This window comes from Episyrphus balteatus, chromosome 1 (assembly GCF_945859705.1).
Source record: "Episyrphus balteatus chromosome 1, idEpiBalt1.1, whole genome shotgun sequence".
In the NCBI taxonomy this organism is placed as follows: domain Eukaryota; kingdom Metazoa; phylum Arthropoda; class Insecta; order Diptera; family Syrphidae; genus Episyrphus; species Episyrphus balteatus.
Window position 1 is genome coordinate 47,873,363 of NC_079134.1, and position 25,750 is coordinate 47,899,112.

General features: G+C 30.8%; 1 protein-coding gene across 1 annotated transcript in view; it reads left to right on the top strand.

Annotated features, from left to right (window-relative positions):
* The window catches only part of LOC129906758 (protein Wnt-10a), a 69,136-nt gene that overhangs the window by 14,628 nt on the left and 28,758 nt on the right, over positions 1 to 25,750 (top strand). The window contains exons 2-3 of the mRNA XM_055982659.1: positions 20,279 to 20,426; positions 20,555 to 20,633. Of these exons, the coding sequence (XP_055838634.1) occupies positions 20,279 to 20,426; positions 20,555 to 20,633 (227 nt within the window). The remainder of the gene's footprint in view (positions 1 to 20,278; positions 20,427 to 20,554; positions 20,634 to 25,750) is intronic.

Genomic DNA, 25,750 nt, shown 5'->3' on the forward strand with positions numbered 1-25,750 from the left:
ATTGAATATTTTGTGCGATATCTTCTTCATATTTATGTTGTCAAAATTGTCACATCTATTTTAGTTTTCAAATTATCAAGGTTTTTATCCAAAATCAGTTTGTCGTAAACGCCACCAAAATCAACTTTTTTTCCATCCCATACACGTACGACAAAGTAGGCGCACGTACGACATTCCAATACTAAAAAATAAATAAAAAAATTTTCACAGTTCGTTTTTATTTATTAATTAAACATTTAAAAAATAGTTTCTTATTACATAGAAGTAGTATTGGTTTGACTTAGAGGCTCAATTATTAAAATAAATAGATTAAAAATAAAGAAAAATCAAAAAATATGACCATAAACATAAAAAAAAAATTTTAAAATGTCTTAACAAAAAATAAAAGTCATCCTATGGCTATGAAATATGAAAGAAATAAAATAAAAATAAACCAAGTTTGGTTAAATTAATAAATTAATATATGGTCATAAATAAAAGTAAATTAAATAAATATCAAACTAAAGAATTTATTCTAATTTTTTGATTTGAATAACGCTTCATAATATTCTTGGCCTGATTTAGGCATAATTATGAAAAGGCTTTTAATATCAATAATCTTATCCTTAGTTATCGAGTTAGATTTTTTAGTAATTTGAAGACATTGGCTGAACAAATTTACAGGAATTGCTATGGTACACTTTTTGTATGTTTTAAATATTGATGAGCTTTTATATTCCACTTTTCTACCGCTCGCTTTATAAAATAGTGTAAAAGTATCATCAGTATCATCAATTTGCTAAACAAAAACGCAAATTTAGTAAAGAAAAATGGCGCCTTAAAAAAATAATTTTCGACCAGCAGGTGTTTTTTGCGAGCGGGTGCAATAACAAAACTCACAGCAACCCTTTTTCGCTTCGTTCACGACAACGCGCGTGAACGAAGAGGCGCCACGGGATCCGCGCCTACGACTACAGTCGACTTGTTGATCTTGTGTGTTCGATACTAGAGCTGTAGGAAACCGTATGTATTCGTTACTTAAATGCGGGTATTCACTTCAGTAACGAGTAACGAAACGTTACTGCCCAAATAATTTCGTTACTCGTATGTTTCGTTACTGGTACTGAACAAGTAACGAAACATGCGAAACATACGAAACGTGCGAAACGTGCGAAACATACGAAAAATACGGAACATACGAGTAACGACGATACTCCAATTCCAATACCAATTTGGATTGGATATACGAAATGCGAAACGAAAACAAAATGGTACACTGCATTTGTCGTGTGCGCATTATTTCGCATCTCGTATCGGTTCGGTATCATCATTTATGTATTTTACGATTTTGTTGTTCTGTTTTTGTGTATGTATATCAAAAGGGGTAAATAAGAATTCAGTTTCTTTCTCTTTCGTACCTGTTTTTTATGGACATGTGGGAGTGAGATATGTGAAAGTGTGTTTGAGTGTAGTGTAGATACATTCCAATTAGAATACCAATTTGGATAGGTATACGAAATGTGAAACAAAAACAAAATGGTACACTGCATCTGTTGGGGCATAGCCGTACTTGTATTCTGTTTTCTCCTTTTGTAATTAATAAAAAGAATTTTTCTTTTCCTTTGTTTGATTTGTTTAATTTATTTTATTCTTTAGTTTGATTCAAACAAATAATTACAATTTTGGTCTTATTCGTGGTTTTAAGATTTTGTTTTTTTTTCTTTTGATTTCAAGTAGGTACTACTTTCTTGCTTGTGTGTGGTGAGGTGGTGTCTGACATGAGTGACGACAACTTTGAATGAGAATATGGAATGAATTTGACTGAATGAAATGATTGAATGGTTTTTTATTTTAGGTTGGCAGCAATGACAATTTTTAAGTTTGGACCGGGAGGAAACGAAACATGGGCGTGTTCGGGAATGAGGATAATTTGCGTTCCGCAATTTTCCCTAAAACTGAGTACGCTTTTTACGTATTCGTTTGCGGTTCCCTTCGGTAGAACATTCTGAATTGAACAGCATTTATCGCATCTCGTATCGGTTCGATATCGGTATCATCACTTCATCACCACGACGCAACCAATCTGTTTATGGTCTTTGTGTTAATAGTTGATATTTAGCTTAAGAATGTACAAAAGTTTTTTGGTTTTTCAAAAAATTAGTTTATTTTCGGTGCAAAATTTTCAACACAAAAAAAAGCAGAGAAAACGAGGTTTGAAAATCACTCTCAATAGAAAAAATAAATGAAAAATTGTTCGACATGGTTGTATTGAAGTGTTAATATTTCGAGATCTGCGCGTTGCACTTTTGAAATAAAGGTCTCTAAAGAATTGTGATAAGATTACTGAAAGAATATAAACAAAAAATTACCCAAGTTTTGTCTAAAAATTTGAAAAAAAATCAAAAAAGTTTCCACGTTTGATTAAAAACAAAAACGAAAAAAATTCAATATAGCTACCTTTAAACTCTTATTACATGAGAATGCCGCAACTAATTTTAATGTTTATGACCTTAAAATGTAGCTTAGATTATAGAAATTGTTTTTGGTTTTTTTCAAAAAAAAAAAAATTAACACCCTTATACCAATGTACGAAACATACTTAAAATACCAAACATACCAAACGCATCAAAGACATGAAATATACGAAATGTACGAAACACACGAAGCATGCGAAAGTAACGAAAGTAACGAAACATGCGAAACACCCGAAACATACGAAATATGCGAAAAATGCGAAACATACGAAAGTAACGAGTAACGATATTATTGATGCGGGTACTAGTATCAAAAGTAACGTATACATGCGGGTACTCATTTTGTCGTTACTTTTACAGCCCTATTCGATACAAGATCAATAAGTATACAGCAATAAAACAGCAACCTTTTTTTCACTTTACTTCGTTGAAGACAGCGCGCGCGAACGAAGTGACAAGATCAATAAGTGTACATTGTACAACAATAAAACAATAAAACTGCGACCTTTTTTCACTTCGCTCAAGACAACGCGCTTGAACGAAGCGGCGCCCGCGACCGACGGTCGACTTCTTGATCTGGTGTTCGATAGAAGATCAACAAGTGTACATATTTATAAGCGGTACTTGCGACCGAGGATGAGGTCAAGTATCTAGCGGCAGGAACAAACGACAAGAACCATGACAAAATTAAATACAACATTTGAGATGTCTCTCAGATGCACTTTTTTCTTCCTTGCACCTCTAGGAATAGTGCAAAACCTCAAGTAGCGCAAAGCTTAATGGAGCCCTTAGTTTTTAAATTCGTTGTTCTTATAGCACATGAAGTTCTTATTTTCAATAAATACTTTTCTAGTAGGTTTATTATATTTGTTTATATTCTATTTGGGTCATATACCTACATACATGTAAGACAAAACATGTTCCCTATCTGTTTTGTACGACGTACGACAAACCAATACTGAAGAAAAAAAAGCTGGAAAATACATAGAATTTTTGTAGTAAACGCCAAAAGTTGGCGCTTACGACAAACCAACGCTAATCAGATGCTTATTTTGTGGATATACGACAAAATGCACACTAATTATCTCAGTAACGGTAAACGATAGGACAAATCTGATAACAGAAATGAAAAGAGAACGTTCTAAAACCTATTACTACATATCCAGTTTAAAAAAGTGCATTTTGGCGTTTACGACAAAACAACTCTCGGGCGACGAAAAAGCGACAGGAAAAATCAATTGATCATAATTTTGTTTTTGACGTGATAACGTCTTATAAATCGATGAACCATGGCAGCCACCACAAAAAAGTGAAGCCATTTTCTAGCGTTACACTCTCGGACTTTCGCAGTGCGGCAAAAAATTTAAATTTAAAATTAAAAATAAACTATTAAAGATACAAAAATCTCCTAAAGCTAATTTGAAAGATAATAACACGGTGTAACACTCAATATATACGCGGGCGGAGACCTCTCAGGTTTTGCAGAGCTAGTCGCACTGAATACGAAACGGTATTTGAAAATCCCCTAACACCCCCAAAATCTGGAGTTACGGGCAAAAAACGGTTTTTTGGACCTTCACCCATTGAAAAAATTCTAGCTTCGACAATTTTTTACCCATTTTCGATTTTTTTACAGTTTCTGATAGGAGATAAATATACTTTTTCAACAATGTATAAAACATGTAACTCGGTTGAACCACTTAGAATTTATAAGCTGTCAAAGTTCAAAAATTCCATTTTTTTCGTCATTTGCCCAACTTCGGCATCAATTTAAAGTATATGTTTTCAAAACAACATGCTATTTAAAAAATATATTCTAAAACTATATGTATTTTTCAATCAATCGAGGTATTTTTTATGAAAATCACTTCAAAATTGGCTTAGAAAAAAAAATTTTTCGATTTCAACCCAGATACAGAAATTCGAACTTTAAGGTATACCTAGAACAAAAATGTTGTTTCGACACGTAGTAGGATAACTTTGGCGCCAGGATTTGATAACGGGTTTTTGTAGAGGAGCTCAATAAAAACATTTTTTTTTTTTTTGGGAGGGGGGTCTTCTAAAAAAAAATTATCAAAATAAAAAAAAATTATTAAAAAACAACGGCAACACTTACAGTAATAAATGATACCATTTATGAAAGGAAAAATTGTACATCTGATTCTAATTTTTAAATCAATATAATATAACCAATAGTTTTTGAAATAATCGATTTCAAAATTAAAAATAGGCGAAAAAAAAATTTTTAAAACTCATTTTATACTATTTCTGTCCAGACTGTGAATTTTAGTAAAAAAATTACTCACACAGAAAACTGCCTCAATTGATTCCTTATCGAACAGTGAAAACTATATGTTTCTATGTCTTCTAGTTTATGAGAAAATTGAAAAATAAAAACAAATAAAAACAAAAAATATTTTGAAAAAAGAAAAATCTGATAAAATAATTTTTCAATTTTTCAAATTTTCTCAAAAACTAGAAGGCATAGAAACATATAGTTTTCACTGGAAAAAAAATTAGGCGTCTCATACGGATTTTTTTCCAACACTCTGCGTTTCGAAATATGAATTTTTAAAAAATACCTGTTTTTTAGGGGTTATTTTGGGTAATTTTTTAATTATTAGCTTTTTTTGGAGGGTTCAAAAAATCTCAAGTTATATGGGATATGTAGGGCTGATAAATGCGCATACATGTGGAAAAAATTGGAATCGTAAAAAAAAATAAGTTTTTAAAAAACAGGTTTTTTGGCCGTTTTTAACCGATTTTCATCGTTTTTTATTTTTACCTTTTTTTCTTTAATAGATAGAGGAATATTATATGTGGAGTAATGATAGACCCTGACTACGACTATATGTGTTCGAAATTTCAATCATTTTTGTAAACACAATTTTGAGATAACAGTAAAATAAAATTTTAGAATTCAACAGGTTATAACTTTTGACCAAGAGCAGACAAAAATTTTATTAAACTTTTATAAGCATTCTGATACAATTACCTTTCATTTGGTATATCACACATAATGGTAGACTAACTACAAGCTACAATATGTTAAATCAAGAAACTTGCGAAAAACCTCAAAACACCAGTGGAGATCTGTTGTCCCCCGAACAGCCGCCAGTATGGGAAGTACCGTAATCTCAGTCTGGAAATTCCACATGAATGACTTTAAAAAATTCTAACTTCTCTTGTAGGCGTCTTTGAAATGAGATTGATACGTCATTTGAAAGGTGAAACAATAAGCTTTCACATGGTAGGAAAAAATTTATTTATTAATGAGAACATAAAAATAAATGTTTTCTTTGCTTTTTTTGATGAAAATGATAGTTTTAAATAAATTATTTTAATACTTTTTGCTCATTGTAAAAATTTAAAAATGGTTTTATTATTTAGAAGAAATATTTGGCTTTTTAATGGTGTAATTTTTTTTGTGAGCTTTTAAAATAAAAAAAATAATATAATGAGAAAAGAAAAAAGGTATTTTTTTTAGCTTTTTCTTGTAAATTATGATTGTTTGAAATAAATAAACCCTTCAAATGGCTCATTTTAAAAGCATACAACCTGTTTTCTTACGACTCACGTTATCACGTAAAATCATCGTCCGTAAACCGGCTTTACAGACAACCTCTTTTTTAATAGATAGATGAATGAAATTTACACTGTAGATAGGTAATAGAATGAACTATTATTGGATAAAATTTCAATCAACTTCATATTCAAAATTCTGAGATAACGGTGAAAAGATGTTCTTTTTCTAAACACGTTAAATCTTTTGATCTAGATAAAAATAAAAATTTACTTGATTTTAATACGCATGCTGATAATATTACCTTTCATTTGATATATCACACATAACGGTACGTGTTCTACAAGTTACACAATCTTAAACTGAAAAACTTAAAAAGTTCGTCAAAACACCTGTGGAGATCTGTTGCCGGTGACCAGTCAACAGTAGTAGAGGAAGTACCGTAATCTGAGTTTGAAATTTCGGTGTGGTTGGCTTTAAAAAATTCTTACTTTTTTGTAGGTATCGTAGAAATATAATTGAAGCGTCATATAAAAGGTGAAATAATAAGCTTTATGATATAAAATATCATCTGTCATAAAAAATTGTTTTAATGGTGATAAAACAAAAAAATGATATTTTCGGTTTTTGTTTTCAAGAAAAAATATTTTTTAAGGTTTCACTTCTACCGCGTGTGAATTGCACACATTATTTTGTTTTGTAATTTAGTTTTCAATAATTACTTAGGTTAAAAAATAATTAAGATTACATTTATTTAATATTTGTAACAGATTTCTTCAGAATTCTGGACCCATGTTTCTAGCGGAGTAACATTAGTACCTAGCTTTGGAAAAGTTTACCTTTTTTGTGGTAATTTTAACTTAACACGTTTAAATTATAAACTATACCTAGTCGTAAAGCTAGACAAGAAAATTTTATCGGGACAAAAGTAGACTCTAGATAATTATCTGGAGTTAGCATTCTGACTACGGTACGACACCGATACGAAATGCGAAAATACTTAAGGGACATTAAAACAGTAGGTAACCATAAATATCAGACCGTGCTTTAGATCTTGTAGATTTGTTTATGATTACGCCTCAATGATCCTCATTTTTCGCACTCAAGTGTTGCAACGGAACACTGTCTAAATAGCATTAAGTGTAGAAAACACCCGAATTTTATCCCTTTTTAGGAAAAACTTAAATTGAGACTTTCGACGTGGAGATCATTGATGTTACTTAAAATGCTTAGAGATAAAATTGAATGTTTTAGAATAGAAGTTTCTCGGCTTTGTTTACTATAAAAACATCTTCAATATAGCAGGGTGGCAATGGCACAGAGAAATATGTAGATGAATGCAGAGCCGGCATCGTGGGTTCGAGCCCAACGGGCTGCTCAAAAGTTTTTTTCTAAACCGCCAGCTTGTGCTGTGCGTTGAGACATTTTTCAACGATGTCTAATTCTCTGTGCCACGTAGTTTGTGTTATTTAATGTTCTTTCTTTGTTTCTATCTGTCTCTCTTCTGTGTCATTGTCTTGTGTTTTCGCAGCCAATAGTCTCAGTCATTGTAACAGTAGTAGTAGCTATACATTTTGTTTAGACGATGAAAAGCAAAGCTTTCATTCTTTTATTTTTTTTTCGCAAATTTAGAAAGTTGCAATACGTTTAAAAAGCCATTGAGCGATACTTCAAAGTTATTTTTGATTAGCAACACAAAATCTTCTAGAATAAAACAAACAAAACATTAAATTTAAATAAGATACATGCAAACTGTTAGATCAAATACCTTGACCGTCAACCTGGGAACTCTATTTTGTCTTTTCTATTAAAAAGATAGAAAGATCCTGGTTGAGATAAAATTAAGCGAAATTACTTTAGATAGTATAACTTTTAAATTACTATATTATAGCCGATATACTATAAATAAAAGCGAAGCTATAAACTTGTAGCAAACGACGAAATGAAAGTGCAGCGATTTTTCCGCTAAGGGTTTTTAAACAAGAAAGAGATTTTATTAAAGTTGAAAGATTCTATTTATACATACATTTTATTGCAGTTTTTTAGAGAGAGAAATTACGTAATTTTTAAGTAACATTTTTAAGGTGAATTCAACAATAAGTTAGTATGGCGAATCGTATAAATGAAGCGCAAAATTCAAAAATACATATATTAAAAGTAGTAGATTTTATTCAATTTAAGAGTAAGTTAATTATTCAAAATATAATTCAAAAATAAAGTAATTTATAATGATTTGAGCTCCAACACAAACAAATCATTAAATAAGTAAATAAGTAAAATAAAATATTTCCTGATGAAGTATCTCTCTACCCGAAAAGTTTACCAAAACCTCTTCATTGTCAGATTTTGACAAAACGATTTTCAGCATTGTTTTTCATTTTGTTTAGTTTGTTTATTTTTAAAATAAAAACTCCATCAGAGTCATCCAATGCATTGAAAACTTTTTCAAAATTATTTGCACACGAGGTATTTCACTGCAGTAAAACTATAATCTGTGACGGTTGAAATTGTGCTGCAAAATGCATTCTTTCATGAATGTTGAAATTAAAACGAATAAGGTGCGTACCTACGCCCTTGAATCAAATTAAAAATTAATTTAAACAAAAAAATTCTTCCCTTTTTTCAAAAATATGACACAAAAATATGTGTTCATCCTTAAAATATGCATTAAAAACCGAAATATGCGTTTATATGCATTTTAAGAAAAAAAAAGGCAAAAATATGCACTAACCAATTAAATGCCATTTTAAAGGAAATTGCTTGATTCGAAAAACTATCTCATTCGAATGCTTCTATTAATGCGGAAAAAAAATATGTATTCACATAAGAATCCTTGCCCTGGTCATAACTCAAAAATTATAAATTTTGAGTTATTAATGCAGAAGTTATTGCAACAAAGTAATCTTTAATTCTGAAAGTCATGTCAAAGCCTTAAAAACTGACGGAGAAGGAACACTGTTTTGTTTTAGAAATTAACTTCTAACATATAAAAATAGATCGATACTAAATTTACAACTCGTTACCTGAAAACCAGTTTTTTTTAGCTATGAAAGTGTTCAAGTAAATGAGCGATAGGTATGTCTGAAATGAATATGTAGCAAAATGCTCTATAATTACAGATCTTATACAAGCTAAAAAATTACTTTAATAATTTCTTTAACCTAAATAGTGTCTACATTTATTCTATCTCGATGTTACCAACCAAACGAAAATACTGAAAAAGTTTTCAACACAAAACAAAAAAACCCAAAAGCAAACAGTAATCTTTTATCATAAATCAACAAGTCAATATTATAAGCTTATTAATATACCTGCCTCAAATTTCTTGACCGCGCATATCATTTCAATGTCAATTTTTAACTACCTTTACATAAAAAACCATATATCAAAATTATCCATCTGACCCATCAAATAGTCCACAACAAAAAAATCATCACTGCCATAACCATTCACGTTTAAACTATAACCATCAACCTAGAAGCGTTTGGATTAGTCATTAAGACCCTCCCAAAGAGCTACAGCATCAGCCATCTAGCAGTCTTGCAAATTCAGGCCATACCCAAAACCCAGGCAAACAAAATTATAAAACTGGAAGTTCAGAGCTTCCCATTGTGACTTGAATGCTTCTTCAGAAGTCCAGAAGAATAATTTAAACGGCGCCTGTTATAAAGACCCCACTCTGTTTTATATATATTTTTTTAGATGATATTTTTCTTTTTTTTTTATTATTATTTTCTTCACTTTTTTAGATCTTCTTCTGTCCAAAAGCAGTAATAAAATGGACAGTTTTATCACATTCACATTCTTTAATAAGAAAAACAGAACAAACAAAAAAAAAAATATGAAGAAGCAATACAAACACGCACAAGAGACCAAAATGTCATCACATGAAATTTATCTCCATAAAAAGGTATCTTCGATTTCTGACAATATTGTGATAAATTATTTTTTTACTTTTGGACTTGGACCATTTGAGAATATTCTCTCCCATCACAGACTAACTTTAGAATTAGGATAAGAAAAAAAAAAAATTATAAAATTAAATCTCTTCGACAAGAAAAATAAAAAAAAAATAACCCTTATAAAAATCTGATGGCCATTCAGATATTAATCCCCTTGGCATTATCTGAACTTGGTCAGATTTGTGACAAATGGATGTTCCTTTTGGGACAAAAAGCAAACAAAAAAAAAAGCTCAGCTTCATCGAGGGCAGAGTGGTGTAAGGAGATTGTGTGCCCCAATCGTTGGATATCGTTTATTATTATTTAATTCATTAGGTAGTTATCCGAAAAATTGATTCGACAGAATGCGTTGGAGAAGCCATGAACTTTTTGTACTTTTTTTTGGTTTATTCTGGTATCTGGTTCATTAAAGAGAAAATGTCAAAGTTTTTAAAGATTAAAAACATTATTTGAAAAGAAGATGACAATTATTATTTCTTTCATTAATTGTCGCACGAAAACGATGGCAAGACATTTATTTATTTTAAATTAAAAATTTAAAACAGTTCAAATCTTTCCGATGACATGGATAATGCTTGCTGCTGCTACTTTTAATTTGCATTAAAGTTTCATTAAAAAAATCAAATTTAATAAAATTTTCATATAAAAACTTTTAACAATTACGAGTAGGCAATTTGAAAACGAAAGAGTTGAACAGCAAACTTGATTTATCAATGCACATGAATATTTAAGATGAATCTCAATTATATAAAAGAGAGGCGACTGTAAAAAGTGTAAAATGGCGTAAGGCTGGTAAATTTCAATTCGGATTGATTCAATGGAAGTGCGCGAAAAATATTCCCGATAATCTTGTGATTTTAAAAGAAAAATCTCAAAAGATCTTTAAACTTTGTCATAGTTTTTTGTTTCATAAAATATAGGTTCTGACACCGAATTATTTGATTATAAGCATTTTGTGCATCCAGTGTTTTTTTTTTTGTCCGTGGATAGTAGTTACTGTTCGATTCGTTGCGGTATGTTTGTTTGTTCGCTTATAAACAAAAGGTATAAAATTGGACATAGAGCACAACCTTGTGGGTAGCCTAGTCCTAGAGTATGAATAATCATTTTCGTGGCAAACTCGGAAAATTCTTTTTTCTAAATATTCTCTAAAAATATAGTATAGAATCCTTCAAGCAGGACTTAAAATTTTTTGAAATTGAGGCCTTCGTGTCTTACTTTGTTAAAAGCTTGAGACATATCTTAAAACGAAAAAGACCACTGAACAAATTATGTTTTGCTTCAAAAAGAAGGAGAAATACATTAAAAACTTTTTCAATAGCATTCTAGTTTTTATATGATTTTATCCTTACAATTCAAATATAATTGGTACTGATGTTTATTTTCCTTTTTCCTTTGTTCTGAGTTTCATTGCAAACAAAGCGAAATTGTTCAAAGGGTTGAAAAAAAAAATATTAAAATTTATTTATGAACACTTCTTACATTTTATCGTTAAATTATGCAAAAACGACGATTTAATAATTGTCATCTCTCATGAGAATATGTTAAAAATGTTATCTTCTGAATATTACCATCATGGACAAATTATTCACTTTAAGGCTAAGTGGTGAGTACATTGCGTGCATTACATTGAGCATGTCACATATTTGTTAAAACAGCGGGGCAATGCTACTGTAAATTTGGTATAATGATTGTTATATTTTTAATTTAGGTAAGGTTCTTACATTTTTTTTTATTTTGCCTTTCTTCTCAAAAGATACAAAGCTGCAATGCTGTTTTATTAAAAATGAAGTTCAGTGATTAGATACACAGTTTGTTGTGAAAATCCTGGTTACTGAAGTGTCACTAAGTGCACCTGTCCTCTGAGGGATAGAATCAAGTTTTCAGTGCAAAATCATTTTTATAACAAACTTTATTAGTAAATTAATTTTTTGGTAAAACTTTATTTTAATGAGGGGCAAAATTCGGAAACATCATATTTTGACGCCACAACGTCTTATAAATCGATGAACCATGGCAGCATCCACGAAAAAGTGACGCCATTTCTCCCGTTCCACCTGAAATTTTTAGCAGTGCGGCAAAAGTTTTAATTCAAAATTAGAAATAAACTACTAATACAGTCAAATAAGGAGAAAAAAGGGGTTAATCTCGGAATGAATGTTAGTAGAAATTTTTTTTGCTCAATATCTTCCTTTTGTCATTCTATAACATATCTCAAAAGTCTAGAAAAATCTCATGTCCGCTTGTCGCGATTTCAAGGTCAAATCGCGAAATGGAGATTTTCAAAATTAGCAAAAATAGGCTATGGTATTATATACACATATGATACATGATTTCAAGGTATTTTTTAATGCTGATTCCAAAAAATCTAAAATTAAGACAATCTGACGTCTCTGGAAAAAGTTATACCTGTTTTTCATCTGTCAACTCATATTATTATAACAGTTGCAAACTTACTGCCGAAAAACCCTTAAAAGTTATGATAGACGAACCAAATTTTGCATGAAGATTTTAGAATCCATCATTATTAAAAAATCAAAACAATCCCTTACAAAAAAAATATACACCTACGAAATAATGGTATTTTTTGATGGAGGGGCAAATTTTAGGATATGCACTAAAAAGATTCTTGTTCATCTTAGGAATAAGTGCAAATAGGCTAATTTTTTCATTTTAATCTTTGTTTGGATATTCTTTAATTACCCTCAAAAATCTAAAAAAATCTCATGTCCGCAAGACCTAATTTTCTTGGTTTGAAAATAAGGTGCAGATTTTAAAAAATTAATAAGAAAAGTTTAAATTTTTATATGTATACCAACATAAGCGACATGATTTAAAGGTATTTTTTAACACTAATTCCAACAAAACTCACAAACAAGTCAACCTGACCATCCCTGAAAAGTAATGCACCTTATTCATGTTGATCTGACACAAAAATCTGAAGTGTAGTTTTCCAATTTTTTTAAATCTGCACCTTATTTTCAAACCAAGAAAATTAGGACTTGCGGACATGAGATTTTTTTAGATTTTTGAGGGTAGCTAAAGAACATCCAAACAAAGATTGAAATGAAAAAAATAGCCTATTAGCACTTATTCCTAAGATGAACAAGAATCTTCTTTAGTGCATATCCTAAAATTTGCCCCTCCATCAAAAAAATGCCATTATTTCGTAGTTATATATATTTTTTGTAATGGATTGTTTTGATTTTTAATAATGATGGATTCTAAAATCTTCATGCAAAATTTGGTTCATCTACCATAACTTTTAAGGGTTTTTCGGCAGTAAGTTTGCAACTGTTATAATAATATGAGTTGACAGATGAAAAACAGGTATAACTTTTTCCAGAGACGTCAGATTGTCTTAATTTTAGATTTTTTGGAATCAGCATTAAAAAATACCTTGAAATCATGTATCATATGTGTATATAATACCATAGCCTATTGTTGCTAATTTTGAAAATCTCCATTTCGCGATTTGACCTTGAAATCGCGACAAGCGGACATGAGATTTTTCTAGACTTTTGAGATATGTTATAGAATGGCAAAAGGAAGATATTGAGCAAAAAAAATTTCTACTAACATTCATTCCGAGGTTAAACCCTTATTTGACTGGATTATACTGGAGATACAAACATTTTCTATAGCTTTTTTGAAAAAAATAATAACCTAAAGTTAAATACAAATCAAGGTTTTGTAAGAATTCCATCATTTTATAGGGTAAAAAGGGGTAAAACAAATTTGCAAAAAAGTGGCTATTTCCTAAACGCGACGTTTTAAAAAGTTGAATTTTTTTTTATCGAGAGATAAATTGATTGTATGATTGAAAATGGTATTGAACAAATTCCAAACAATTTCAAAACCAAGTCTTTCTAAAACTATAACATGAGGTAGACCTTTGAAAAAGTAGTGATTATACGAAGAGGAAATTTTTTTTTGAAAAAAATTGGTATTTTAAATGGTTTTTGACCGAATAATTTGAAAAACAAGTTTTTTGCCCAAAGTTTTTTGACCGTTTTTCACTGTTTTTTATTTGTATCTCTTTTTTGCAACAGATAAATTAATGAAATTTATACTGTGGATAGATATAATAGGCGGGACTATATTTGTGCAAAATTTCGACATGGTTGGCTTTAAAAAATTCTTACTTTTGTAGGCATCGTATAAATTTGATTTAAGCGTCATATAAAAGGTGAAATAATAAGCTTTCAGATTAAATAAAATGGACTTTAATGTAATTGAAAAAAAAAAAGAAGATTGATTTTCTTGGATAAAAATTGATTGTGTTCAAAATATTCTAGATCTTTTTGTAGATGTCGTGCCGACATGGATGATATAAATATTTTGAGCTAAAGCCAATAGGCTTTCAGATGGTATAAAATTTATATAAGAAAATGGATTTAATGGTGATAGATGAAAAAAAAATTTAAATTTTTTCATTAAAAATTATTTTTTTTATAATTTTTATACATTTAACGCATTGCAAAAGTTGAAGTTTGGCTTTTTTAATGGCGTAAGCTTTTCTCATAAAAAAATTTATATAATGACAAATAAAAAAAAAGGTATTTTTTTTAACTTTTTCTTGTAAACTACCTATGATAGGATTCAAAAAGTTATTCCGTTTTTCTACAGAACATACAAATGTTAATCTATAAAGTCTTACTCATTAGCTTAAGTTTACTTTACTATAGATTTATTATCTTATACATTTTTTTTACAAAAAAGTTGACAAATAAATAATTTTTAGATAATTTTTTTTAACAAAAGCACACAACCTGTTTTCTTATGACGTTATCACGTAAACCACTTTTTTCTAAAATTTTAAATATCCCAGTCTACTATACTCTGATGTCGCATCATTGCAACAATGCGTTGACAAGTAATAAAATCTGCCGCCTTTTTTGTCTCAACTTCTATGATTGATGGTACGACAATGTTGTTGATGTGAAATACTCTTGTTGTGCTGTGTTAATGCAGTGTGGAGGAGCCTGTTAACAGCTACACAAAGTTTGTCACGTCCAATTTTTTGTCTGACACTAAAAGTATGAGCTAAGCCATGATTATTAAAACGGAAGACTGAATGGCATGAACAATCTTTAGGGTACAAGTTTTCTCAAAGTTTATATTTTCGTGTACAATTTTTACCTACATTTGTATAGGTACATAATACGAGGGGAGGTCAAAAAGTTTGCGGAATGGCAGAGAAGGCGGAGGAAATGTCCCATCACCCTCGTAAGTTTAGCCTATCTGTTAATATACTCCTTTCCACCTCATTTTACTTGCTCTATAGGGCAAGTATTGGTTTCGTGTAGAAAAAAAATCGAGGTTTTAATCAAAACCAACATTACGATGATGGAAAAGTGGTTTTCGTCATGCCGTCCGTCGGTCTGTGCGTCCATCTGTACATCGAGCTAGGGCCTAAACGGATGGATGGATTTGCTTGAAACTTGGTACAGATGATTTCTACGTAATTCCCTAGACCCGTTTTTTTTATTTTTTTAATATCTCCATTTTAACGCATACCTCCCATATAACGTTTTCGAGGTATTGCAAATTTCTCGAAAACGGCTCAAACGATTTCGATCAAATCAAATCAAAATGGTGTGCGGAATACTCTTATTGATTCTAACAAAACTGCGTTTTTAGTTTTTCTCAAAAAATGCGGAGAACGGAAATATGGCGTTGCCGTTTTTCAAAAATTGACATATTTTTTATGTTCATATATTTCATCAAAGCATTAGTTATTTTATTTAAAATTTACAGAGATCATTAAGTATTAAATGTTAAAAAAAAATATTTTTAAAAACATTTTTGAAAAAAAAATTTTTAATTTAGGTAATTTTTAAAGTTTTGATTTTTTTTTTTTTTTGATTTTTTTTCTAAAAAAAACTAAAATTTCCAATAGATATTTCAGATAAAGATACTGTGAACTACAAGAGCAAGTACGTGCGACCCAGTCGTGCATTTTATTTAAAATAATATTTAGTAAATAGATACTATTTTAATATGGATCTAAAATGCATCTAATAACCGACATCAAATCACAACTTTATCTTCACCAGTGAATCGAAAGCATTAAATCGTATCAACATTTCCTCCATCTTCCATAATAATCAAATTGAAGCTCAGCTCAGAAATTAGTTGAAGACCAAACCAAGACGTTCCTTGTTCCAGCCCGGAAGCATATTGTTATATCAACCTTCCTTGACTTGTTCTTTCCACAGAAACAACACAACTTAACCAACTAAAGACAAAAAAGATGCATACAAATATTCTTTATACAATGGAAGACATAACGTTGTTCCCCCCAGCTTCAGTTTTTACCATGAATGGCACATAAATTCATGAATTAAGATGAAGATACAGCCACACACGGAGCATGGAAAATGTAAAAACGGACAGAGTTCATCTGATTTAATGCTTGCAACATGATTTATTTCGATTCGTTGCTGATTGTAAAATCTCAAGTCCCCATACAAAACAAAATCATTTACTGCCAACAAAGAAAAAAAAAAAAAATAAACACCAACTTCCATCAGATCACATTGGCACTTACAAGCGCAATATAATTTCTTCAACTCCCTGACGTGAGCTTTTTTAGCGGTTTTCTTGGAATTCAGCAGGACTGACCTTCGACGAGTTGCCCCTTTAAAAAAATATGCATTATTGTGGTTTGGGTGTGTTACACATCATTTTTGTGAGACGGAATCCAGACATTTTTTTGGCAAATCGTTTTTGTAATTTATGCCCCCAAAAAAAGCTGTGTTAATTTCATCCGCATACACAAGTGTCCCGACTAATGATAGAGATCGCAAACAATAAAAATTTAGCCATCAATTAGTCTACGAATTTGCTCGAATGTAAGAAAGTTGTGTGGTCGATGGTTATAATGAACCGCAAAAATTTAATTTGCTCAAAAATGTGTTTGTGTTTGTCTGATGAGCTGAATTATGTAGGTATGAATGAATGAGCTTCTATTGTTAGATAAAAATATCTAGTTGATTGCTTTTCTACAAACAAGAGTTATAAATCTTTGAAATGGTTAGACAAGTTCAAGGTTAATGTCATAATAAAAATTATTTGGCTATCAATTTTTTTTTTAACTACCTTGTTACTCATATCCAATGGATATTATCCATATTTAATTAAAAAAAATATTTATAAATATAAAACTTTCAAAAGTAACAAACTCAGGTAGTTAAACTTAAATTACACTGTGTAACACTCAAAATATACGCGGACGAAGACCTATCACCATTTGTAGGTAGTTGCACTTTATTTAAAAACATCATAACACCCGCAAAATCTGGAGTTAGGGGCAAAAAACGGTTTTTTTTAACCTTCACTCATTGAAAAAATTCTAGCTTCGTCAAATTACCCATTTAAGAGTTCTTTATTGTTAGATAGAAGACATTTAGCCCTTTTCAAAAATGTATAAAACATGTAATTTGACTAATTACCTAGAATTTATAAGCTGACAAAGTTCAAAAATGCCATTTTTTTCGTTATTTACCCAACTTCGACATCAATTTAAAGTATATGTTTTCATAACAACATGCTGTTTTAAAAATATATTCTAAGATAATATTTATTTTCAAATCAAACGAAAATCAGTTCAAAATTGGCTTAGAAAAAAAAATTTACAAAAATTCGAACTTTTAGGCATAGAACAAAAATGTTATTTTGGCACGTAGTAGGATAACTTGGGAGCCAGGATTTGATAACGGGTTTTTGTAGAGGAGTTCAATGCAAACATTTTTTTTATGGGAGGTTGGTCTATCTCCCCCCGTTTAGGTGGGAGGGGCAGTTTTCTAAAAAAAAAATTATTAAAATAAAATAAAATTATTAAAAAACAACAGCAACACTTATAGTAATAAATGATACCATTTTATAAAAGCAAAATTGTACATTTCAAAACAGTGAAAACTATATGTTTCTATGTCTTCTAGTTTTTGATAAAATTGAAAAATAAAAACAAAAAATATTTTGAAAAAAAAAAATCTGATAAAATAATTTTTCAATTTTCTCAAAAAATAGAAGACATAAAAACATATAGTTTTCAATGTTCGATAAGGAATCAATTGAGGCAGTTTTCTGTGTCAGTAAATTTTTTACTAAAATTCACAGTCTGGACAAAAATAGTATAAAATGAGTTTTTAAAAATTTTTAACTTAACTTTGAAATCGATTATTTCAAAAACAATTAGTTATAATATATTGATTTAAAAATTTAAATTTAATGCCCAACTAACCTTTTTTACTACCTGGCCAATTTACCTAATTTACCCAACCTCCAAAAATTACCCAATTTACCCTATCTCCCCCTTATCCAATTTACCCTACCGGCCCAACTTACCTAATATAGTCTAACTGTCTCACTTACTCAATATACCATACCTGCCCAAATTATCCAATTTACCCTACTGCCCCCACTTGCCTAATATACCCTACCTGCCCCACTTACTCAAAATACCCTACCTGGCCAACTTACCTAATTTACCATACCTGTCCATTTTAAGAAATTTACCCTACCTACCCCACTTACCTAATATACCCTACCTGCCTCACTTACCCAATATACCCTACCTGCCCAACTTACCCAATTTACCCTTCTAGCCCAACTTACCCAATTTAACCTACCTGCCCAATTTACCCAATTTTCCCTACCTTACGATTGCATCAATTTTTGATAGACTTGTAGATTATCTGCTAGAGTATAAAAGCTTCGGGTACTTAGGCGCACTTCCCTCAAGATCAACCACAATCCATTAATAGTCGCCATTTAAATTAAATTATGTACCTATATTGATTTGTAAATTATTCTGACAAACCAAATAATGACTTTTTAACTCTTTATATTGATACCCATCCGTCTTCTTCTAATTTTATCTCAAGTACCAAACGTCTGAAGACACATCAAAAGAAAATTTTCTAAGAATATTTTTGCACTCGAAAGAAATATTTGCATTTGGTATAAATTCTTTAGACCCCAGGACGACAGGACATTGCGTTTTGAGATCGAAAGCAAAAATATGTTCAATTTTACATTTAAATATTCATTCATCCGTATAGTTAATAATTTAATTAATTCTTATTGCATCCTTCGCCAAAGAGCCACATTAAAGGAAAAGTTTCCAAGCAACTAGGAAAAATATCCAACCCGACGACGACGGACGACCAACGAATACGTTGTAAAGTATTTTGTATAGGAAATTTGAAAACATTCCATCAAAATACTGACTGACCCACCCGGCTAAAACATCTTTGGAATTTTTAAGGATAAAAAGGGTTGGTTTAAGGTTGTTTGGTATTTTTCAATTGTGATGTTGGTTTTGGTTTTGTGGTGGGAAAATGCTTGAGAATTTTCGGTTTAGCAAAGAAATTGGCTTTGATTGATTGAAGTTTAATTTTATAGAATTTTTTTTTTCTTCATGGTCCAGTTGCTTGAGGGGATGAAAATCCTCCCCTCTACGATATAAACAAGAAACTCCTTCATTTTGATATTAATTAAATGCAATTTAATGCAACAAATATTTACCAGCTGCTGCGTAAAAATACACCTGTTCTGTTTGGTACAGCCTTCGCGAGGCTGGCGCCAACACAAAACACCTTGCTACACCCAAAGCATCACACTCTACCACCAAACCTCCAGTCCCGCCGCAGTTGACGGATTCTAGAGATTATAATGGAGTCTATATAAGCTAGTTGGCACGAGTCATGCGGCATAGTGGTTGCTATTAATTTGCATTACCAATGTATGCACATGCATTAGCGAAATTTCCCCGCTTCAACGGCTCACTGATCCTAGGTTTATAAAGCCGGCTTTGGTTTTCCTTGCAAATGAAGCCAGCCAGCACCACAGATCTTCGGGTGTTAATTTGATTAAGCTGATGTCTGAATTCTTAGATTGAGTTCGAAAGAGAGCTGAAGCTGGAGCAATATAAACGTGATTACCTACTTGTTGGTTAAAATAAATTGCTTCTGACAATTTGATGATGCTGATTTTGTTTGTCGGAAACGAAAAGGAAAACGAAATGAGCAAGAGCATTGATGTTTGCTTTGACAAACGATTTACATAAAAACATGACAGATAGAGAGTGGGTGGGATTGTTTGTTGTTGTTAAAGAGTCAATTAAAATATAATTTATTTCAATTTTGATAGATTTGATGAAAGATAGGTGATTATTATTGACAGATTAGCAGGTGGCGGATATTGATTGTATCCGGGATAGGACTTGATTTTATTTCTTAAGAATTTTGTTTGGAAATTTTAATCCAGATCATTACTCCCATCTTGTAAACTAAAATTGCTGAAAAATATTTTTTTTATATATTAATTTTAAGGTTAAACTGTGTGCCAGATGCAAGGGCTACTTGTCGTTCCGTTCCTGGACTATCAAAAGATCAATTAGAACTTTGTTATAAAGCAAGTGATGTTACATTAACGGCATTAGAAGGACTCGAGCTAGCAATACGTGAGTGCCAGGTTCAAGTGAGTGTAATATAACAATTTCGTGTACCTATATTATGTAAATCTTTTTTATGTTTTTTAAGCCTATATTCTTATTCGTTTAGTATTATTTTGCTTTTTTCAATTTTCTGAAATGTTTTATTTTATAGTTTCAGTGGCATCGATGGAATTGCTCATCTTTAAGTACGAAAAGCGGCAATCCACATTCATCAAGTTTGTTAACAAAAGGTAAGATTAAATATTGATAATAACATATTTGAATTTAAAAAATCATTGCGAGAAAATTGTTTCAGGTATATCTAAGGATTAAGAAAATTCATCGATTTTCCAAAAAAAATTTCCGAAATTGACCTATAACTTACTTTAGTTTAAGCCTGAAATCCTTTTCTTCAGAAAAATTTCGTACAAATTAAAAATTTATGAAATTACTATTTTGAAAGAAATAACGTTTATCTTCAAAATGTGTATTGCCATGTTATAGAACAATAGAATAAGTGCACTGGATTCTGTCTTAAAGTACTTACGATGTTTTGGGAGCTCCAGACCAGACAGTTGTAATCAAGCTCTAGATGTATGTACATGTACATTGTAGGGGAGAGTGAGGCGCTGATGGACGATTTCGTTTAAAAATCTGTTTTTTACATTTTAGATAATTTTGCAAATTATGTCAATTTGAAAGAGATTTCATTTGCAATTTGTGAAATAATATCATTTGGGCTCTAGTGAAAGCAGGCTATAAAATGACAGTTCCACAAACAATAAACTTCGAAGGGTTGAATTTTGTGCTCGTCACACCCAATTTAAAATTTATTGCAAATTTTACAGAACACCGATTATGCTCTTTCTCCATGTTACAATATATTTGTAACCATTATTCTACAGCGAAATTTTGACAAATTACCAAATGACTTTAACTTTCTTCTAAGAAATTTGTCAGGAGAGGACAAATTTTAAAAGGTGATGTTTTTTTTTAGACCACGGCTGAAATGAAACTCGAAAACCTTTCCAAATTAGCTTTAAGGTTATTAAATTTGCCCGCTTCACCGACCCAAAATTAAATTTAAACATTAAATTTGGAGCACGTCCATTAACATTTTTAAAAGGTCGAGGAAATTAATTCACATATATTAGAGCCAGCAAAAATTGCAGCGTTTTTCTATAAAAAGTTAAAAAAAAAACATAAAATAATTCATTTTTTACCATTTTTAACATCAGTAAGTTTTTTACATGTAATTTTCAAGATTTTTACATCGAGATTTTACATGTATAAAATCCTGTAAAAAACTCGATGTAATAGATGAGATTATTCGATAGCAAAAAAAAATCAATTCTCTACGACTTCGCGTTTACATTTCAGCCCAAATTTCATCTTTCAGTTTTACCCCTGTTTACCCTATTAAATGACGGAATTTTTAAAAATCCTTCATTTGGATTAAGCTATAGGTTATTATCTTTCAAATAAGCTATAGAAGATTTTTGTATCTCTAATAGTTTATTTTTAATTCTGAATTTAAATTTTTTGCCACACTGCGAAAGTGCGAGAGTGTAGTGTTCATCGATTTATAAGACGTTATCACGTCAAAAACAAGAAAAATTCATTTAAAACATAACTTAGAAAAATTGTATCCATTCCATTAATGCTTCTAAGAGTAAAATAGATTTATTTTGTGATAAACCTATATTTCTAGACATTAAATGCAAATGTTAACAAAGCGGGTGTTCATCATGTACCAGGAACGTTAATTGGTATAGGCAGCTTGATTTTAATTTGTATACCGCTTAAGCTAATAGAACTTGAAGAATTCATGCTTTTTGTTTAAATCTTCAATAATGTTGTATACACTTCCATTTTTTTCTTTAATTTTGCCCACAAATACTAGTTTCACTATTCTTTTTATAAGAATTACGATTAATTAAATGGAACACATTCAAGTTTCCACAAAGTGTCTGATACAAACTGCTCGGGTATGTTGAAAAGTGCCCCAACACACTTGTTCAAAACTATCCCAACTGTGTCAGCAACATAAAATGTTGAATAAATATTTAACCATTCAAAAATTCACCGCGATTTAGTTTAAAATTTATTAACCATTAACAAAAATTGTATTGCGTTTTGAAATCACAAAGCAAATTTTGTTTAAACTCTTACAACTGAAATAATGCAAAACCACTATAAAAGTCATCTTCCACCTAAATATCTGAAAGCCAGCTGATATAACCAAGGAAAGTCACTGACGTTTTTGGATATGGTGATGTTGATGGGTTCAAATATCGAATAACTTCTAAAAAAGATTGATAAACTAAAATTGTATATGCAGTGTTCAAACGTGCCCCGTGCCCCGTATTCAAAAGTGCCCCACTCTCCCCTACAGCTACTTGTATTATAGATTTAAAAAATTATTTGAAAGGTTATATCCGTAATCTGAACACAAAGAAAGGATTTCTTAAAATTAAATCATTAAAATGAGTTAAATGACATGGTAAAAAAAAAAATATTTTCTGAACTGTAGGTCGTAGAAAGTTGAACTTTTTTTAATCCATAGATATATTTGTTAGAAAAATGGCAGATGTATTGAAAAAATTCTGAAAAAAATTTATAATAATGAGTAATGAACGGTTTGTTGAAAACAATGCAAAAGGTTGACTTTCTACAAAGTGGTTATTAAAGGTACAGGAAACTTTTTACAGAAATTTGAGTTTCATATACCACATTAAAGATAATAAAAAAATTGTGCATCTGATGCGGATTTTTTTCTAAGGCTTTATTGTTCAAAATATGAATTTTTGAAAAATATGTAGCTATTTTTTAGGGGTATTTTTGAGTGATTTGCCTACAAAAGAGTTAAATGACGTCTTCAAGGAAAGTTTCTACTACCTCTTCGCCAAGAGTGTGGAACGATATTTCCAGAACTTAGTTTAAAAAGTGGTAAATTCATCTATGGCTTTTAAAAACATATTTAGATTTTGTAGCTGAGAAGAACATATTCTAAGCAGCACTATTATGTTAAACCGTTCAACTTCTTCTTTTCAATAAAGTGCATACTGATTTACTTTTATGAATTTATCTAAACTTATTTTTTAACATTTTTACCATTAACATTTATTTTTCTTGTTATTGTCATACTTAACTTGTATTCATAAAAAAAACGTAGGTACTTTCACTTATCCATTCTCACTTAAACTGCAAACCATCATCGCATCGCAGTAAAATACCATCATTGAAAAATAAAAAAACACAAAATTCTACACAATATGTCAAAATCGATTTTACTGACTCGATTGAACACCATCCAACAAACAGAACCCATGACATCCACATCGTCCGTCCGTCGTCGTTATTATTATAAAGAACCACACACAAAGTTGAATATTATATGAAAAATAAAATTCATATGCAAGTCTCTCTCAGCTCTGCAGTGTCCAAGTAAAAAATAAAATTAAATATGACACAAATATCTAATAAACATGAAGTGACAAGAGCTAATAAATCAGCATTATAGAACATACGTAGTTCAATAGCATTTTATTTGATGCACGTGCAAAAAAACGCACATGTAGGTAGGTACTTTTTATCATTAAAAAAATATTGTATGTGGTTTTAATAAAAAACAAAAAAAAAAACCCTTTATGAAGACTCAAAGAAAAGCTGTTAACCTTTCTGAGAGGTGACAGATTTTTCTTAGAACAAGATGTTATTTGAGATTTTTAAATAAGTCAAATGTACAGAAAAAAACCACTTCTAACCTAACAAATAGTTAAAATCTGTCATTCATATCTTGATTTTTTGTGAACTCAATCTTTCTCGAAACAATCAACTCAAAACATACCCATTTTGATTGCCAAAAAAAAAAAAAAAAAAAAAGAAGGAAGAAGAAAATCTATCGAAATACAACAGCTATAACGAATCTGACCTGGCACTCTGTGGACTGATTATTGCGACAGCCAATGACTTATGTCGCTTACACAATTCTTTATTGTTGACATTCGCTGTCAACGGTGACCAATTAGTGTTTAAAATTATTTCAAAACCAAGTGCTTGGATTCTACCACACAACAATGTGCTGCCTGATCCTCACCATCACCATCGCCACCCCACCGCACCATCATCGCATCGCACCGACCCAAACGTCACTGTGTAGAATAACCACAGTCATCGCATCAGACAACGACGACTACGACAACGGACAGGATGGACGTCTCCCATATTATAAATATATGTAACCTCAGATTTAGCATCAGCAACTCTTCAACTGCAACAGAAGCTGAGACTGAAAATCAGACTCAGACTGAGACTTGATTCTATAAAGGCTTGGAGGATGAAGCTGAAGCATAACCAAGTCCGGATTTACGGATACCCTCACCAAAGTCATCGTCGAATACAATCGATCGTTTATCTGGTGACATGATCTGTGATGTCGATAAATTTATTTTGCTCGATTTGCGATTTGTGGAACGCATGCAAAGCGAATGGGTGGGCAACGCCGAAACAGATTCAGATACAATGCGCTCCGTTGTGTACAAGGGCGGATCCAGGATTTTTTTCTGGGGGGGGCACAAGGGACGGATATGCAAAAAAATCAGCGATAACAGTTAGAAATAAAGTGAAGTATCATACGACTGACTGACAAGCAACGAATTTTAACGACGCACACTGCTGTTTTTTAGTCTAAAACCTGGCCAAAAATATTTGGGCACATTTTCCACATCAAATAGGTACCAAATGACAAAAAAGTTATTCGGAAGGAAAAATTTTCATTTTCTTGGTACAGTAAAAGCCACTTAAGTGCTTACCCATTTACCTCCCGATTAACCGGAAGAAAAAAAATATTAAAAATCATAAAATGCACGTACAAGCTTTAACTTTTCTTATAGTTAGTTATTTATTTTATTTTTTGAGTCAAGTTGTTTCATTAAATAGTTTTTGAGAAATTAAGTTTTAAAGATGAAATGTAGAAAAAAAAATGTTTTCGTTTTTGAATTGATTTTGTATAAAATTTTGCAATATTATGGACATGTTTATACCATTTTTTAATGACCTCGTAGTTTTAGTCAAATACTAAAGACTTCATTCTAATAAAAAAATATTAAAGTTCTTAAGAGTAAAAAAAAAAAGAAACATAGGTACTTTTTTCCTGGGATACCCAGTTTTGTTGTTTTTATTTGCAAAAAATTTTTTTTATATCTCAAGAATATTGTGTTCAAATTGTAGGTCTATTGGAGCCAAATTGACCAAGTTATGAGTATTTTAATACTTCGCTTACGAACGTTTTAGTCCAGGGTTCAAAACTTTAAATCGTTCTCCCCACAACTAATGTTTTCAAGCCGGTGCCCCTCATAACTTCAAA